The 18309-nt window shown below is 36.1% G+C and overlaps 2 protein-coding genes across 2 annotated transcripts; both read right to left on the reverse strand.

Annotated features, from left to right (window-relative positions):
* Positions 1-1053: 1053 nt before the first annotated feature.
* On the reverse strand, positions 1054-5526 carry LOC124461578 (protamine-like protein 99C). Its single transcript, XM_047013095.1, has 3 exons — positions 5457-5526; positions 1350-2001; positions 1054-1288 (listed from the first exon to the last, which is right to left on the reverse strand). Exons 2-3 carry the CDS (start codon positions 1989-1991, stop codon positions 1229-1231), a joined length of 702 nt encoding a protein of 233 aa, XP_046869051.1. The 5' UTR covers positions 1992-2001; positions 5457-5526; the 3' UTR covers positions 1054-1228.
* Positions 5527-7819: 2293 nt separating this feature from the next.
* Positions 7820-12295, reverse strand: LOC6653462 (protamine-like protein 99C). The gene is made up of 3 exons (XM_047013096.1): positions 12233-12295; positions 8117-8768; positions 7820-8055 (listed from the first exon to the last, which is right to left on the reverse strand). Exons 2-3 carry the CDS (start codon positions 8756-8758, stop codon positions 7996-7998), a joined length of 702 nt encoding a protein of 233 aa, XP_046869052.1. The 5' UTR covers positions 8759-8768; positions 12233-12295; the 3' UTR covers positions 7820-7995.
* Between the last annotated feature and the right edge of the window lie 6014 nt (positions 12296-18309).

An 18309-nucleotide genomic window follows, 5' to 3' on the forward strand; every position in this document is an offset into this window, starting at 1 on the left:
CGGAGGAACGAAGGAACAACCAAGTGGCACTACAATGCACTCAACCAGGAGCAGCAGAAGACTATAGAGTAGAGTTGTGTCCCGGGGAAGGCAAGGAAAAGTCTGGTTGCTTAAGCATATTGTATATATAGACTGCATATTGAGCTGCGTTTGCTTTTCGCCCAGACTGCCAGGTGAAAAAATGGGTAGAGAAACTTGAGTGAGAAAATTGAGAGATGAAATGTTACAAAATGGCGATACTTGGAGCATACATTGTATTTCTAAAGGTTCAACTATGGGGATAAGTGATGGCAAGTTGTTGGACGAACGGATCAAAAGCTGCTTTAAATAAAGTCTTTATCAAGAGTTGAGTTTAATTAGTTCTCGAGTTTGAATTGTGCAAAAAAACTAAAGGAGTGAAGATAAAAACATTTTTAAAAATTCACAAAATTACAAAATGCAGGAAATGATTCATTATGCAACAAACACATACTTTACTAACCCTACGAATATAACTAACCATACGATATAGAAAAACCCGAAAGCTTTTAAAACTTAGAAATCCCGCATATACTTTTGACGTGGCTTTACAAGTCAAAGTTATGTATACAGATCTAAAATGTTTAACTAAATAGCTTTGTTCTCTTGAACACCTAAAAACCATTTTTAGAAAACTTGCTATGAGCTAATATTAAAGACAAACCTTGCATTTGAGCCGTCTCGAGGTCAATGTTCAAAAACAAGATTCTTTCAAAGGCACCACAAAAAGGTTATGTAAAGTTTGACTTAAATTTAAAAAAGGTCGTAATCTAATCATTCGTTATACATTCCTTTTTCCTAATAATAAATTGGAAGCATCATTAAATTTGCTATATAGATTAAGAAACTAGTTTGAACGTTTGAATTGAACATTTGAACTCTTTCTCCAACATTTATTCAACAATTCATGTTTTGTACTACTAGAAGAGGTTCGTAAATGAACGCAGTGAGCCATTTAAGATGTAAAAAAATAATGTGCGAGTGACCCCGGTCTTTTTCCACTATCAATTTGGTTCAAAAAATAAAATTATACAGTTTTATTTTTACATTTGTACTTGTAATTACTTAAAATTTACACACTATTACATTCGCTACAAGTTTAAATTATTACATTACATGGTAAGCAGCAGTTACTTTTTTTTGGGGGGAAACATGAACACACACACGACTACGATTTGGAGGATGGATACAATCAATAACTTTAGACATCTTACTTCCCAGTGCAAACACGGCGATGTTTATGCCGACAGCTCTTCGTTACCTTGCAGGCCTGCAAAAAAAAGAAGTTATAATTAAATTCTTTCAAATAGGTTATTAGGTTTGTTTCTTGCCATGCGACGATAACGATTCTTCTTATCTTCCGATAAACTGCACCAGGCACGCGCGGCCATTTTGATCAATTCCTGTGGCTTTAGACCACAATGCTTCTTGCGGAACGATCGAACGAAATTCAGATACCCATTATTCATAACGGGACCAGGTTTGCTGCACTTGACACGCTTTTTGGCGCATGGGTTTCTACGCTTGGGGCGACAGGCCTTGCGCTTCCTGCGACAAGCTGGTTTACGCTTCTTGGGGCAAGCTGGTTTACGTTTCTTGGCGCATGCACGCTTCTTTCTCATGGGGCAAGCAGGCTTACGTGGGCAGCCACGTGGCTTACGTTTCTTGGGACAAGATGGCCTCTTCATGGGACAAGGGGACTTTCTCTTCATTTTCTTGTTACAGCACATGTCGGCATTATCCTGGGGAGCAGTGGCTTCTCGGCTTTTGCTTGGCATTGTATAGTCATACTTGCTTCTTTCGGTATTATTCATCGTTTGCCAGATGTTTGTACCCCGACGAATGGATGTCTTCAGATCAAGCTGGGTATTCTTTGAACGGAATTCCCGAAGAAAGTTGAGGAATGCTCCACTGCCCACACGAGCAGGCTCGTGCAAGCGCAAAATTCGTATGGTTTCATATGCATTCGGCATGTGTGTTTTTCTGAAATGAAAATTGCAATCATATTAGAAATATGAAAGTCAATGTACTTCCAAATGGGTTAGTGGTATTGGGGAAAAAGCAATTAGCAGAGTGGTTTCTGTGGGAGTGGCACAATTTTTCAATTTTATAAAAAGCAAAAACTATTTTCAATTGTTTTGTGCAACAAAAACGAACAACAGGTTGAAACTGCATAACAGGCAATTCGAAATTGTTATTGAAAAAAATGAAACCAAAAGGAATGTCAAATGTCTGGGCTAAAATGTGTCAGTAAAATATTTGTATAAAATGAATTTTGCCCAAATTTATTATAGATTCCTGCAAAACTTTAATGCCAAACCTCGCAGAAGTTTGTCTCATCAGGTTGAATATACTAACAAAATACAAACATTTATTATATTCTTTGGAGGGGGCCCACCAAAAGGAAAAAGGGAAATGCTAAAAGTAAAAGCATGGCCAACTAATTAAACTGATGAGACAATGCCTTATGTAAAACAGTAACCCGACAACAGAATGTCCCTTCCAGTCCTTCGTCGTTTTGCCTGTCTGATGTACATATGCAAACAGCAACTGAACAGAATTAACAAATACTACAAACACACAATGTATCTGTCTTGTTTTAGTCTGATTAGTTGGTTCTATTTAGTGTCCCTGTGTATGTTGTCTGGTTGTTGTTGCTGTTTTGTTGTTGTAACAGCACATTTAAGCAATTGAACACACGCATGATTCAAAGAGGTAGCACAAAAAAGAGTGAGCGAGAGAAAGCTGGGACAACGAAATGTTGTCATGGCATTTGCACAATTTCCCACAATGAAAAATGGGATTACAAAAGTGTATAGACATCTATATGGCCACGTCTGTCCAACACTGTGCATGTGTGTTTTTATGAATAGTAGCCAAATGTCATTTTGAGTGATGCTCTTCGTTGGCATTGTCTACAATTTCGGGTTGATTGCCAATAGCAGAGGCAAATTCGAGTGTTTGAATATGTAGTCCTAGGGGCAAAGAGCAGTGGGCGCTAACTACATTTGGAGTACATCGTTTCCGAATTTCTCGTATTCGCAATAAATACGTTGCACTTTGTGCATTCATTACTGAATTTCCCCACCCCCAGTTTACTTAAGGTGGCTGTAAAATAAGACATTTGTTATGTCTGAGCGAATAAACACATATTTATCAAAAGCAACATGACTAATTATATTTCTGTTTGTAGTTTTGTTCTCTTTCCCCAAAATGTTTTCAGGGATGCTTTTGTTTACACCCAAAATTTACAAATATTTCACGCAGCGTCGCCTTCTAATTACGGATGTGTGTTCCCTTACCACTTGCCCTACTCTTTCTCCTGGTAGAAGCAAATTATTTACTTAACGAATGTGAAACTTGCAAACAGAATTTTCGAATGCATACATTTCGTTTGGTCAAGGAGTTGCTGTTGCCCAATTTATAAAATGCATACAACTACCTTTACCTTTGAAGGTAAGTGCAGAGCAAACATCATGAACATGAAAAGCGGCAATAACAATAACGTCAACCAGACTTTTGAACATAAAGATGCATAATATATAATGTAGTCAAGAATTAAACGACTATCTTAATACCCTAACACGCCTTTTATTCCTTTATCATTCATTATTCTTGGGTGCTTATTTTTCAGCTTAAGCTACCGAATTTCTAAATTCTTTTAATCTAACGAAGGCGATGGACCCTTGTGACTTGATAGAGCATTATCATTTGATATCGTGTATATTGCATAACTGCAAACAGACACCGAACTGGTTTCGTGGTCCTTCTGTTTTCTCTTTGCATCTGAGTATGTCCTGTGACGCTGTCGACGGGGCCCTGCAGTTGAGTTTGTTTACGCTGCTTTTCTGCCATAAATATTTGCAAAGTGCTTGTAAAAAACAAAAGGTGGCAACAAAAAGATGGCATCCAAAGAGAGGGAGACAAAGAGAATAGCAAACTGTTGTCAATGATGACCAAGATGGCGGTGGATAAGGGAAATAAAGAGCGTGAACGTGGTCTACGTTGATGGCCAATAAATGCTAGAGTCTGGGTATTGGTTGTTTTTTGGTTTGGTGGCAGCATAAAAACCATAAATAGAGCTGAAGAATTTCAAGTGCTTAACCCCATTGAAAGCGAATCAACGAAAGAAGAAAGAAAAAATTGCAAAGCATGTCGTTGGTGGGGTGCGGTGGGCTTCACTTAATAAAGCTCAGTCAAAATCTATAATGGCGCAAAGAATCACCAATTAAAATTCTCTTGCTTGACTCATAAAATATTGGCTCAGCATAAGCACCAATGGCCAGACCCTCTCTTCCTGCTCCTCAACCTACAATGGATTGCCATCCTGTTTCTTGTAGTCTTACATTACGTAAAGGGAAAAAATTCGAGTCAAATGACCAAGAATGGCAAACATTAAGGTAATCTTGGAATGAAGATAGAATTTCGGTGAATATATCCTTTATAGGGTATTAATTTGGTCTATGTGGCTATATTCTAATTCAAATATAACTCGCTTTTTATAGATGTCTTGAGCTTTCCCTTCCAAACACCCTCTCCTAACAAACCAACGACTACATCTTACCCTACCTGTCTTCCATAACTTGATTTGCCTTGCGTGCTATTTTGAATTGAGTTCGAGTTGGTGGAACGCTCGTAAAGTTGGGTCCACTTAAGCGCAATTGTTTGCCATAAACCTCATCGAAGTTGCCTCATTGCTTGTGGAGGAGTGCCTTATATTTGCTTTGCTTGACGATGCAAACAGGGGCAAATCATCATATCGTAAACAATTAGATCGTTTTGGCCACAAATTGAAACTAAATACGCCGAAGCATTGCAGTACTGGTTGCATATAAATTTTTTTTATTGTCCGTCTCTCCCTATCGAATTTCAAAGACAAACAATTGACTTGTCATTCGACATTGTGTTGTGTTGAACCCAAAATCCCCAAAGCTGAATTCGAAGGGGACGAAATTCTGTGGGGCTGGGAAAGTCAACGCAATCGGCTTATAGCCCCTTCCACTCACCGTTTTTCACTCGCGACATTTCTGACATTTTCACTTTGTGACATTCCCTCCACTATGTAAACTAAACAATGTAAAACGCGTCATTTAAAAAACTTAACAATTCTGTCAGAGCAGAGAGGACTGGAAATTGGTTTTGCGATGAGGTGGTGTTTTGTTAATGGCAATTTAACCTGCTGGTCTTATTTGCAAAAGACCACAAAAATAAACGGACAAAAAGAAATCTTAAACAAATTACAAATTACCAATTATGTCCCAAGACATTTAAAGGAATTAAGGTGGAACTACGTTAATTTTGGGCTAAGAGAATCGGAATTTAGAGGAATAGGAAACCTTCAAAATCTATCTTTTCTTTTTACTTCACTATTAGTTACTTAATTTCGAAAGCAACTTAAAAATTTAAGCCTAGAATGCTTGTAGTTTCATGTCACTTACCCAGTAATTATCGAAAAATTTAATCTCAGATTCAGAGGATTGGCACTAAATAAAATTACTTTTTCGTCGTTAAATTGTTAGTCCTGTTTATCTACAGAATGAGGCGGTTAGCCACATGACCAGAATGATTCATTAAGTACTACCGGAATCGGCAATTCTTAAGGACCAAGTCTTTTAAATACTTAACCATTTCGCTTAATATTAATTATTTCGGTAATTATTTCATACTTACCGAACTTTGATAAAACTTTTATATTTCACTTGTACTGCTGCTTGACGTTTTGCTTTTTCGCCGGAAAACCACTTTTAATTTTATAAAACTTGTAAAGGACTAAAAGTTACAAGTTAGAAAAATAAATATATAATCTAAAATAAGAGAACTGATTGACTGTGATGCTTGTTTTGGAATGATTTTCTGTGGGTTGAAGCCGAGTACCTTGATTTTTTTGAGAAAAAATCCAAGTCATGGATTGCTTTGATCTTGAACAAAGGCCTACTTGGATGAATGATTTGAAATAAAACTTTTTGAATTTTGAACTAAGCTATAATCGATGACTACTCTTAGTTATCGATAAATTTACCGCTTGCTTTGTTAACCAAATTACTGAAACGTGTTGTAGACCGATTAATTCGGGTTTTCAGTTTTTTTTATTCATGAATATCTGGAAATTGCTTATTATTTTGCTTGTACTTATGTTATTAGTGTGTCCGTGTCTTACATTTATCAACATTATTTTCAATATGGACAAGTACTGTTATCCTAGAAAAAAAACGCTGAGGAGTTGAACTTGAGGCTTCCTCTAAGTACTTTGTAGTCCACCAAACCAATTTATAAGCCAGAAGCGTAAAATCAAACTAGCCAACTAAGAAGATTTGAAATACATGAGTCGTGACTGATCCTCTTGAATGATAATGAAGATTTTACAATGTTTCAAGCTCGAACAGCCAACTACCTTTAAGCAAAGCTCTGCTGCCTTGCCCAGAAAATGTGTTGCCGCCTCCGGCATAATTAAAAAACCATCAAACTATCCTTTCCTTACAGCTATCTTTTGGCTAATTTTCTGTTTTGCTTTTCATGTTGTTGTTGTTTTTTTTTAATGCTTGCCCATGTCATATTTATCACTACCTGCACTTTATTCCGGCAGCCACAATAAATTGTTTGGGGGCTCCTGGAAGATGTTGGCGGCATTGGCTTTGGCAGTCCTTTTTTTTGTGTTTTTTGCTAGCAATCATTTTGCAGCCTTCACCCAACGGCAACATTATTTGACGTAACCAATGTAATTTTAATTTTCACTGCAGCACTTTGAACGGAGGAACGAAGGAACAACCAAGTGGCACTACAATGCACTCAACCAGGAGCAGCAGAAGACTATAGAGTAGAGTTGTGTCCCGGGGAAGGCAAGGAAAAGTCTGGTTGCTTAAGCATATTGTATATATAGACTGCATATTGAGCTGCGTTTGCTTTTCGCCCAGACTGCCAGGTGAAAAAATGGGTAGAGAAACTTGAGTGAGAAAATTGAGAGATGAAATGTTACAAAATGGCGATACTTGGAGCATACATTGTATTTCTAAACGGTTCAACTATGGGGATAAGTGATGGCAAGTTGTTGGACGAACGGATCAAAAGCTGCTTTAAATAAAGTCTTTATCAAGAGTTGAGTTTAATTAGTTCTCGAGTTTGAATTGTGCAAAAAAACTAAAGGAGTGAAGATAAAAACATTTTTAAAAATTCACAAAATTACAAAATGCAGGAAATGATTCATTATGCAACAAACACATACTTTACTAACCCTACGAATATAACTAACCATACGATATAGAAAAACCCGAAAGCTTTTAAAACTTAGAAATCCCGCATATACTTTTGACGTGGCTTTACAAGTCAAAGTTATGTATACAGATCTAAAATGTTTAACTAAATAGCTTTGTTCTCTTGAACACCTAAAAACCATTTTTAGAAAACTTGCTATGAGCTAATATTAAAGACAAACCTTGCATTTGAGCCGTCTCGAGGTCAATGTTCAAAAACAAGATTCTTTCAAAGGCACCACAAAAAGGTTAATGTAAAGTTTGACTTAAATTTAAAAAAGGTCGTAATCTAATCATTCGTTATACATTCCTTTTTCCTAATAATAAATTGGAAGCATCATTAAATTTGCTATATAGATTAAGAAACTAGTTTGAACGTTTGAATTGAACATTTGAACTCTTTCTCCAACATTTATTCAACAATTCATGTTTTGTACTACTAGAAGAGGTTCGTAAATGAACGCAGTGAGCCATTTAAGATGTAAAAAAATAATGTGCGAGTGACCCCGGTCTTTTTCCACTATCAATTTGGTTCAAAAAATAAAATTATACAGTTTTATTTTTACATTTGTACTTGTAATTACTTAAAATTTACACACTATTACATTCGCTACAAGTTTAAATTATTACATTACATGGTAAGCAGCAGTTACTTTTTTTTGGGGGGGAAACATGAACACACACACGACTACGATTTGGAGGATGGATACAATCAATAACTTTAGACATCTTACTTCCCAGTGCAAACACGGCGATGTTTATGCCGACAGCTCTTCGTTACCTTGCAGGCCTGCAAAAAAAAGAAGTTATAATTAAATGCTTTCAAATAGGTTATTAGGTTTGTTTCTTGCCATGCGACGATAACGATTCTTCTTATCTTCCGATAAACTGCACCAGGCACGCGCGGCCATTTTGATCAATTCCTGTGGCTTTAGACCACAATGCTTCTTGCGGAACGATCGAACGAAATTCAGATACCCATTATTCATAACGGGACCAGGTTTGCTGCACTTGACACGCTTTTTGGCGCATGGGTTTCTACGCTTGGGGCGACAGGCCTTGCGCTTCCTGCGACAAGCTGGTTTACGCTTCTTGGGGCAAGCTGGTTTACGTTTCTTGGCGCATGCACGCTTCTTTCTCATGGGGCAAGCAGGCTTACGTGGGCAGCCACGTGGCTTACGTTTCTTGGGACAAGATGGCCTCTTCATGGGACAAGGGGGCTTTCTCTTCATTTTCTTGTTACAGCACATGTCGGCATTATCCTGGGGAGCAGTGGCTTCTCGGCTTTTGCTTGGCATTGTATAGTCATACTTGCTTCTTTCGGTATTATTCATCGTTTGCCAGATGTTTGTACCCCGACGAATGGATGTCTTCAGATCAAGCTGGGTATTCTTTGAACGGAATTCCCGAAGAAAGTTGAGGAATGCTCCACTGCCCACACGAGCAGGCTCGTGCAAGCGCAAAATTCGTATGGTTTCATATGCATTCGGCATGTGTGTTTTTCTGAAATGAAAATTGCAATCATATTAGAAATATGAAAGTCAATGTACTTCCAAATGGGTTAGTGGTATTGGGGAAAAAGCAATTAGCAGAGTGGTTTTCTGTGGGAGTGGCACAATTTTTCAATTTTATAAAAAGCAAAAACTATTTTCAATTGTTTTGTGCAACAAAAACGAACAACAGGTTGAAACTGCATAACAGGCAATTCGAAATTGTTATTGAAAAAAATGAAACCAAAAGGAATGTCAAATTTCTGGGCTAAAATGTGTCAGTAAAATATTTGTATAAAATGAATTTTGCCCAAATTTATTATAGATTCCTGCAAAACTTTAATGCCAAACCTCGCAGAAGTTTGTCTCATCAGGTTGAATATACTAACAAAATACAAACATTTATTATATTCTTTGGAGGGGGCCCACCAAAAGGAAAAAGGGAAATGCTAAAAGTAAAAGCATGGCCAACTAATTAAACTGATGAGACAATGCCTTATGTAAAACAGTAACCCGACAACAGAATGTCCCTTCCAGTCCTTCGTCGTTTTGCCTGTCTGATGTACATATGCAAACAGCAACTGAACAGAATTAACAAATACTACAAACACACAATGTATCTGTCTTGTTTTAGTCTGATTAGTTGGTTCTATTTAGTGTCCCTGTGTATGTTGTCTGGTTGTTGTTGCTGTTTTGTTGTTGTAACAGCACATTTAAGCAATTGAACACACGCATGATTCAAAGAGGTAGCACAAAAAAGAGTGAGCGAGAGAAAACTGGGACAACGAAATGTTGTCATGGCATTTGCACAATTTCCCACAATGAAAAATAGGATTACAAAAGTGTATAGACATCTATATGGCCACGTCTGTCCAACACTGTGCATGTGTGTTTTTATGAATAGTAGCCAAATGTCATTTTGAGTGATGCTCTTCGTTGGCATTGTCTACAATTTCGGGTTGATTGCCAATAGCAGAGGCAAATTCGAGTGTTTGAATATGTAGTCCTAGGGGCAAAGAGCAGTGGGCGCTAACTACATTTGGAGTACATCGTTTCCGAATTTCTCGTATTCGCAATAAATACGTTGCACTTTGTGCATTCATTACTGAATTTCCCCACCCCCAGTTTACTTAAGGTGGCTGTAAAATAAGACATTTGTTATGTCTGAGCGAATAAACACATATTTATCAAAAGCAACATGACTAATTATATTTCTGTTTGTAGTTTTGTTCTCTTTCCCCAAAATGTTTTCAGGGATGCTTTTGTTTACACCCAAAATTTACAAATATTTCACGCAGCGTCGCCTTCTAATTACGGATGTGTGTTCCCTTACCACTTGCCCTACTCTTTCTCCTGGTAGAAGCAAATTATTTACTTAACGAATGTGAAACTTGCAAACAGAATTTTCGAATGCATATATTTCGTTTGGTCAAGGAGTTGCTGTTGCCCAATTTATAAAATGCATACAACTACCTTTACCTTTGAAGGTAAGTGCAGAGCAAACATCATGAACATGAAAAGCGGCAATAACAATAACGTCAACCAGACTTTTGAACATAAAGATGCATAATATATAATGTAGTCAAGAATTAAACGACTATCTTAATACCCTAACACGCCTTTTATTCCTTTATCATTCATTATTCTTGGGTGCTTATTTTTCAGCTTAAGCTACCGAATTTCTAAATTCTTTTAATCTAACGAAGGCGATGGACCCTTGTGACTTGATAGAGCATTATCATTTGATATCGTGTATATTGCATAACTGCAAACAGACACCGAACTGGTTTCGTGGTCCTTCTGTTTTCTCTTTGCATCTGAGTATGTCCTGTGACGCTGTCGACGGGGACCTTCAGTTGAGTTTGTTTACGCTGCTTTTCTGCCATAAATATTTGCAAAGTGCTTGTAAAAAACAAAAGGTGGCAACAAAAAGATGGCATCCAAAGAGAGGGAGACAAAGAGAATAGCAAACTGTTGTCAATGATGACCAAGATGGCGGTGGATAAGGGAAATAAAGAGCGTGGACGTGGTCTACGTTGATGTCCAATAAATGCTAGAGTCTGGGTATTGGTTTTATTTTTTGGTTTGGTGGCAGCATAAAAATCATAAATGGAGCTGAAGAATTTCAAGTGCTTAACCCCATTGAAAGCGAATCAACGAAAGAAGAAAGAAAAAAATTGCAAAGCATGTCGATGGTGGGGTGCGGTGTGCTTCACTTAATAAAGCTCAGTCAAAATCTATAATGGCGCAAAGAATCACCAATTAAAATTCTCTTGCTTGACTCATAAAATATTGGCTCAGCATAAGCACCAATGGCCAGACCCTCTCTTCCTGCTCCTCAATCTACAATGGATTGCCATCCTGTTTCTTGTAGTCTTACATTACGTAAAGGGAAAAAATTCGAGTCAAATGACCAAGAATGGCAAACATTAAGGTAATCTTGGAATGAAGATAGAATTTCGGTGAATATATCCTTTATAGGGTATTAATTTGGTCTATGTGGCTATATTCTAATTCAAATATAACTCGCTTTTTATAGATGTCTTGAGCTTTCCCTTCCAAACACCCTCTCCTAACAAACCAACGACTACATCTTACCCTACCTGTCTTCCATAACTTGATTTGCCTTGCGTGCTATTTTGAATTGAGTTCGAGTTGGTGGAACGCTCGTAAAGTTGGGTCCACTTAAGCGCAATTGTTTGCCATAAACCTCATCGAAGTTGCCTCATTGCTTGTGGAGGAGTGCCTTATATTTGCTTTGCTTGACGATGCAAACAGGGGCAAATCATCATATCGTAAACAATTAGATCGTTTTGGCCACAAATTGAAACTAAATACGCCGAAGCATTGCAGTACTGGTTGCATATAAATTTTTTTTATTGTCCGTCTCTCCCTATCGAATTTCAAAGACAAACAATTGACTTGTCATTCGACATTGTGTTGTGTTGAACCCAAAATCCCCAAAGCTGAATTCGAAGGGGACGAAATTCTGTGGGGCTGGGAAAGTCAACGCAATCGGCTTATAGCCCCTTCCACTCACCGTTTTTCACTCGCGACATTTCTGACATTTTCACTTTGTGACATTCCCTCCACTATGTAAACTAAACAATGTAAAACGCGTCATTTAAAAAACTAACAATTCTGTCAGAGCAGAGAGGACTGGAAATTGGTTTTGCGATGAGGTGGTGTTTGTTTGTTAATGGCAATTTAACCTGCTGGTCTTATTTGCAAAAGACCGCAAAAATAAACGGACAAAAAGAAATCTTAAACAAATTACAAATTACCAATTATGTCCCACGGCATTTAAAGGAATTAAGGTGGAACTACGTTAATTTTGGGCTAAGAGAATCGGAATTTAGAGGAACAATAGGAAACCTTCAAAATCTATCTTTTCTTTTTACTTCACTATTAGTTACTTAATTTCGAAAGCAACTTAAAAATTTAAGCCTAGAAAGCTTGTAGTTTCATGTCACTTACCCAGTAATTATCGAAAAATTTAATCTCAGATTCAGAGGATTGGCACTAAATAAAATTACTTTTTCGTCGTTAAATTGTTAGTCCTGTTTATCTACAGAATGAGGCGGTTAGCCACATGACCAGAATGATTCATTAAGTACTACCGGAATCGGCAATTCTTAAGGACCAAGTCTTTTAAATACTTAACCATTTCGCTTAATATTAATTATTTCGGTAATTATTTCATACTTACCGAACTTTGATAAAACTTTTATATTTCACTTGTACTGCTGCTTGACGTTTTGCTTTTTCGCCGGAAAACCACTTTTAATTTTATAAAACTTGTAAAGGACTAAAAGTTACAAGTTAGAAAAATAAATATATAATCTAAAATAAGAGAACTGATTGACTGTGATGCTTGTTTTGGAATGATTTTCTGTGGGTTGAAGCCGAGTACCTTGATTTTTTTGAGAAAAAATCCAAGTCATGGATTGCTTTGATCTTGAACAAAGGCCTACTTGGATGAATGATTTGAAATAAAACTTTTTGAATTTTGAACTAAGCTATAATCGATGACTACTCTTAGTTATCGATAAATTTACCGCTTGCTTTGTTAACCAAATTACTGAAACGTGTTGTAGACCGATTAATTCGGGTTTGCAGTTTTTTTTATTCATGAATATCTGTAAATTGCTTATTATTTTGCTTGTACTTATGTTATTAGTGTGTCCGTGTCTTACATATTATCAACATTATTTTCAATATGGACAAGTACTGTTATCCTAGAAAAAAAACGCTGAGGAGTTGAACTTGAGGCTTCCTCTAAGTACTTTGTAGTCCACCAAACCAATTTATAAGCCAGAAGCGTAAAATCAAACTAGCCAACTAAGAAGATTTGAAATACATGAGTCGTGACTGATCCTCTTGAATGATAATGAAGATTTTACAATGTTTCAAGCTCGAACAGCCAACTACCTTTAAGCAAAGCTCTGCTGCCTTGCCCAGAAAATGTGTTGCCGCCTCCGGCATAATTAAAAAACCATCAAAGTATCCTTTCCTTACAGCTATCTTTTGGCTAATTTTCTGTTTTGCTTTTCATGTTGTTGTTGTTGTTTTTTTTTAATACTTGCCCATGTCATATTTATCACTACCTGCACTTTCTTCCGGCAGCCACAATAAATTGTTTGGGGGCTCCAGGAAGATGTTGGCGGCATTGGCTTTGGCAGTCCATTTTTTTTTGTTTTTTGCTAGCAATCATTTTGCAGCCTTCACCCAACGGCAACATTATTTGACGTAACCAAAGTAATTTTAATTTTCATGCTATGGGGATAAGTGATGGCAAGTTGTTGCACGAACGGATCAAAAGCTGCTTTAAATAAAGTCTTTATCAAGAGTTGAGTTTAATTAGTTCTCGAGTTTGAATTGTGCAAAAAAACTAAAGGAGTGAAGATTTTAATTCTTTAAAAAATGAAACAACATTACCTGTGAGTGGTATACAAGTTATAGGATTGCATTTGTTAACCACTGAAAATATTCGTATCGAAAAGTTTATTAGAAGCTCAACAAGGTCTTTTTAACTGTTTCATAATGAATAGTCTTCAAAACATTTGCCAAGTTCAGCTAAATAATTTACATTACAATTCTCGTACATATGTCTCTTACATATACATTAATGCCATAATTTCATTTAGTACCGCAATCAAGCGGTTGAAACAAATATTTCATTTTTTTCTTTTTTTTTTTTGGTTGGAATTTAGTTGAACAAATTGAAGGGATGATGGGTGAAATAGTAAAGGAGGCAAATGCAGATCTCTAACAATTTGGATGATATACTCGTCGTAAACACTAAAACTCCAACTCGAACTAGTTTTCATTTTGTCTATAAAGCCAACGTATGCAAATTTCGTATTCACTTTATCACAAATGAAAAGATAGAGAGAGAGGAAAGAGAGAGAGAGAGAGAGAGAAAGAAAGAGAGAGATGTCCCATCACATATCCACAGATATATACATACAAACACACACCGACTTACCGACAAACTTTGAATATCATTATTTAAAAGTGAATTTAACTCTAATAGACATTACATATAATAATTTAATGCAACAAGCACAAGAATTTAAAGACCTAATCCATATTCAATACTTAACAGAAAAACTAAGTAGGGAAATTAATGGAATACACATTGTAAAACGTAATAAACGAGGACTAATTAACGGAATTGGTTCAATATACAAATATCTTTTTGGTACTCTTGATCAGGAAGATAAAGATGAATTAGAAGAAAAAATAAATAATCTTGAAAGCAATAGCGTACAAGCAAACGAACTAAATTACGTAATAGACACTGTTAATAAAGGTTTAGAAGTAATAAACAGCCTCAGGGAAGAAAAAGAAAAAGAAGTAAGATTAGAAGTTCTAATCTTTAATTTTGAGCATTTCACAGAATACATTGAAGACATAGAAATGGGCATGCAGCTCACTAGATTAGGAATTTTCAACCCAAAACTTTTAAAACATAATCACTTAAGTCATGTTAATTCGGAAAAACTATTGAATACAAAAACTTCCACCTGGCTTAAACCAAGTTCAAACGAGATATTTATCATTTCAAACATTCCTCAAGAAATAATAAAAACCCCTATCTTTGAGATACTTCCTTATCCAGACGAGAATAAAAATATTTTGACAGAAAATTCATACGATAAATACTATTTTAATAACAACACTTTGTTCAATAAAAACACAAAACAAATAGCAAAAAGCATTTTAAATCAAATCCCAACCACTTGTAAATACACTAAGACATATAAGAATTTTCAAACTAATTACATTGAACCAAACATAATTGTAACATGGAATCTACCAAAAACTAAACTTAATCAAAATTGCGTAAACAACGAATTAATAATAGAAGGCAATAACATAATAAAAATTTACGATTTGTGCCTTACAACTAAACGAAATATCAATAATAAATTCATTGTTTGACTATAGCCAAAGCATTTATGTAACAAACAATATCACCAGGCTAGAACCTATTTCCTTTATCCAAACAAAAGAGATAATTAACGAACATACGAAATATTATACTGCATTTCAAACTATTACATACTTAATCTATAAGTTTAAGGCAATGCCACAAAAATTAATAATTAAGCATTTCCGATCAAATAACAATCGTGGTCCCACAGACATAATCGAAACCCCAATTGTTGAAAAAATCGAGTCCCAAATTATAAACAAAATTGATACTCCAATATTTACAGCTGAGAAAAACCCCTCGCTATATCCCAATGTATCCGCCTGAGGACAGGCTATTTTCTTTAGGATGGGGGAGTCATATATCTGACTCCAATACCCAATAACATATAAAAATTTCGGCCCCTAAAATTCATAACGTTAAAGTAAACATCCGTTTTTATAAACAATTGTCCCCCTCAAAACCAAAGCGTATGAACGCTAATCCATAAAAATTAACATAAACAATTGAACACTTGAAGTAATAATTGTCCCCCTCAAAACCAAAGCGTATGAACGTTAATCCATAAAAACTAACATAAACAATTGAACACTTGAAATAATAATTGTCCCCCTAACAACCAAAGGCGTGAGAACGCTAACTCAGCAATTAAAATCGGACCAATCAAATCGTCGAAATATCAACCACGCCACCAAAGGGCTCCCAAATTTAGCTATAAATATAACCATAAGACATTTTTGTAATCAGTTCTAAGTTTTCTTTCAAATAATAAAGTACGTTGCTTTTAACTCACGAAAAATATCTTTTTTTCCTTATTGGGAAAATCGAATATTTAATTATATACCCTTGCAGCACACCCATACACATACAGTTCATGTAGCGTTGCGTCTGTGTGTGTATGCGTGTGCTCTGTTGATTTGATGATGACGTAGTAGGCAGCAAGCAGCGCTGCCGGCAGCGTTTAAACCGATTTATATTGACTGAAACTTGTGTTTTATTTATACGATCAGATTCAAATTTTGGGATCTGAGATTTTATTCAATACTATCATATTGGTAAATTTCATGGGGATACTCCAATTTTTGCGAAAATGTTTCTTCTAGAGCTATTGATATAGTTTTCCTATCCTAAAGATTTTCATACTTTATCTTACCCGGATAATAAAACACCCAAAAAAAAATTTCATCCCGATAGCTCTTAAGACGGCTGAGTAAAACGCATACGCACAGACGGTACGCACACGTGGCTATATCGACTCAGCTTCTCATGCTAATCAAGAATTTATATACTTTATGGGGTCGGAAACGACCTCCCGATCGCCAAGCGAGCACACTACCAACAGAGCCACGTCGACACTTTGTAAAGTGCCGTCGAGTTCTGAAGTTAAGCCCGCATCTCATTTTCGCATTGAAATGCGATGTTGTACAATGTACAACTTCACGTCACACACACTACGAAGCCTGAGCATGTACCGACGAGTGTACACATACATATGCAAAACGAGAACACAGCGACACATACATTCGTTCATTTTTCTGCGATCTGTGGCAGACAGTCGCTTACCAACCTTTTAGAATTGACCACCCTTGTACACCACGGCTTAATGACGTCAAGATTTGTTGTTTCTATAATTATTCTTCTTTCCAACAGTACTTGCAATCATATCTCAACGCGCGTGATTGCTGCCACGTTAATAAATTACATCTTAATGCCTTAAAGTGTTCTCCTATGACATTCAGTGGTTTGTCTCCGATCCTAGCACATTACTCTATAAAGTCTGTTCTGTTAGATTGTGTACCATCATTCAAAGACTTAGGAGTTATGTTTGACCCCAAAACTTTCATTTAATTTTCACATCTCTTCAATTGTCAATAGAGCATGCAGTCTTTATGGTTTCATAAAACGTTGGACCAAAGGTTTTGATGAACCTTACGTAACAAAGGTTTTATATACTTCGTTAGTTCACCCTACTCTAGAATATTGCTCGCCAGTGTGGAACCCTCAATATGATGTTCACGAGCGTAGTATTGAATCGGTTCAGAAGCAATTCCTTAAGTTCGCATTACCCGGACTACCTTCGCCTACCTTCTTATTCTGACAGACTTCTTATTAATCTTCCTTCACTTTACAACCGTAAGCTTGTATGTGGCATTCTCTTTCTCCATAAACTAGTCAACGGTAAAGTCATTTCTTCTAATTTACTAGATACCCTATATTTTTGTGTTCTCTCACGTCGGACCAGAAACTTTTTTCTTATTCACCTTAGTAGATGTCTGACTAACTACTCTTTTTATCTACGACGAAACTGCTGAATATGTTTTGGACTTGGGTTGCTTGCAACTCATCCCTGACCACACCGGCTGTGAATCGCGACATAGCTGGCACCTTGTGCAAATAAAACACCCCCACCTTCTTTAATTAATTTGTTATCTATATTTTAGCTTAAGCTTTTTCGTCGACTGGTGGTTAGTTGACGTAAATAATTAAATAAATAAAAAATAAAATAATAAATAAAATAATAAATAAATGATATTTGGTATGAATATACTATACCTTCCCTTTTTAGAAAATAAAGTAATATTATGAAGTTATTTATTGATTAATAATAATGATTATTGATGACTAAATAAAGATATATGTGTGTTTGTAACGCACAGAAGGAAACGTTTCCGACCCCACACAGTATATATATGTAGCGCTGATTTAATGATCGTTACTATATTTATTTATTTATTAACTAGAGATCCGGCGAACTTTGTTCCGCCTTAACAATGACAATAAATAAGCAGATTGTGTTTTTTATTTTGGAAAAAATATTAAAAAAAATTAAATAACTACATTAATCATTCATTATTATTTCTGTATTTAGTACATAGGTTGCTCTTCATTTAAGTACCTTGTGATACACGACATTTTTTTTTTTATTATCAGGCGCAAAGAAAAAGAACGCAGATGGTCTTCCGACCCGTGAGCATGCCACGTATAATTGACCATGGGAAAAACATGAATGTTCTAGACTTAAACCACAAACTTTTAAGGATTGGCCTTGTGATTTGTTGATGGTCATGGCAAATGCAAGACGTATAGGAAATTGAAGTCTTTTAAATTCAAACGG

The sequence above is a fragment of the Drosophila willistoni genome, unplaced genomic scaffold (genome assembly GCF_018902025.1).
Source record: "Drosophila willistoni isolate 14030-0811.24 unplaced genomic scaffold, UCI_dwil_1.1 Seg533, whole genome shotgun sequence".
Taxonomy (NCBI): Eukaryota; Metazoa; Arthropoda; class Insecta; order Diptera; family Drosophilidae; genus Drosophila; species Drosophila willistoni.

Coding starts and splice junctions, on each gene's coding strand:
- LOC124461578 (XM_047013095.1), bottom strand. CDS start 1,991: ATGCCGAATGCATATGAAACCATACGAATTTTGCGCTTGCACGAGCCT. Junction 1,289..1,349: donor AGAATCGTTATCGTCGCATG/GCAAGAAACAAA, acceptor TTTTTTTTGCAG/GCCTGCAAGGTAACGAAGAG.
- LOC6653462 (XM_047013096.1), bottom strand. CDS start 8,758: ATGCCGAATGCATATGAAACCATACGAATTTTGCGCTTGCACGAGCCT. Junction 8,056..8,116: donor AGAATCGTTATCGTCGCATG/GCAAGAAACAAA, acceptor TTTTTTTTGCAG/GCCTGCAAGGTAACGAAGAG.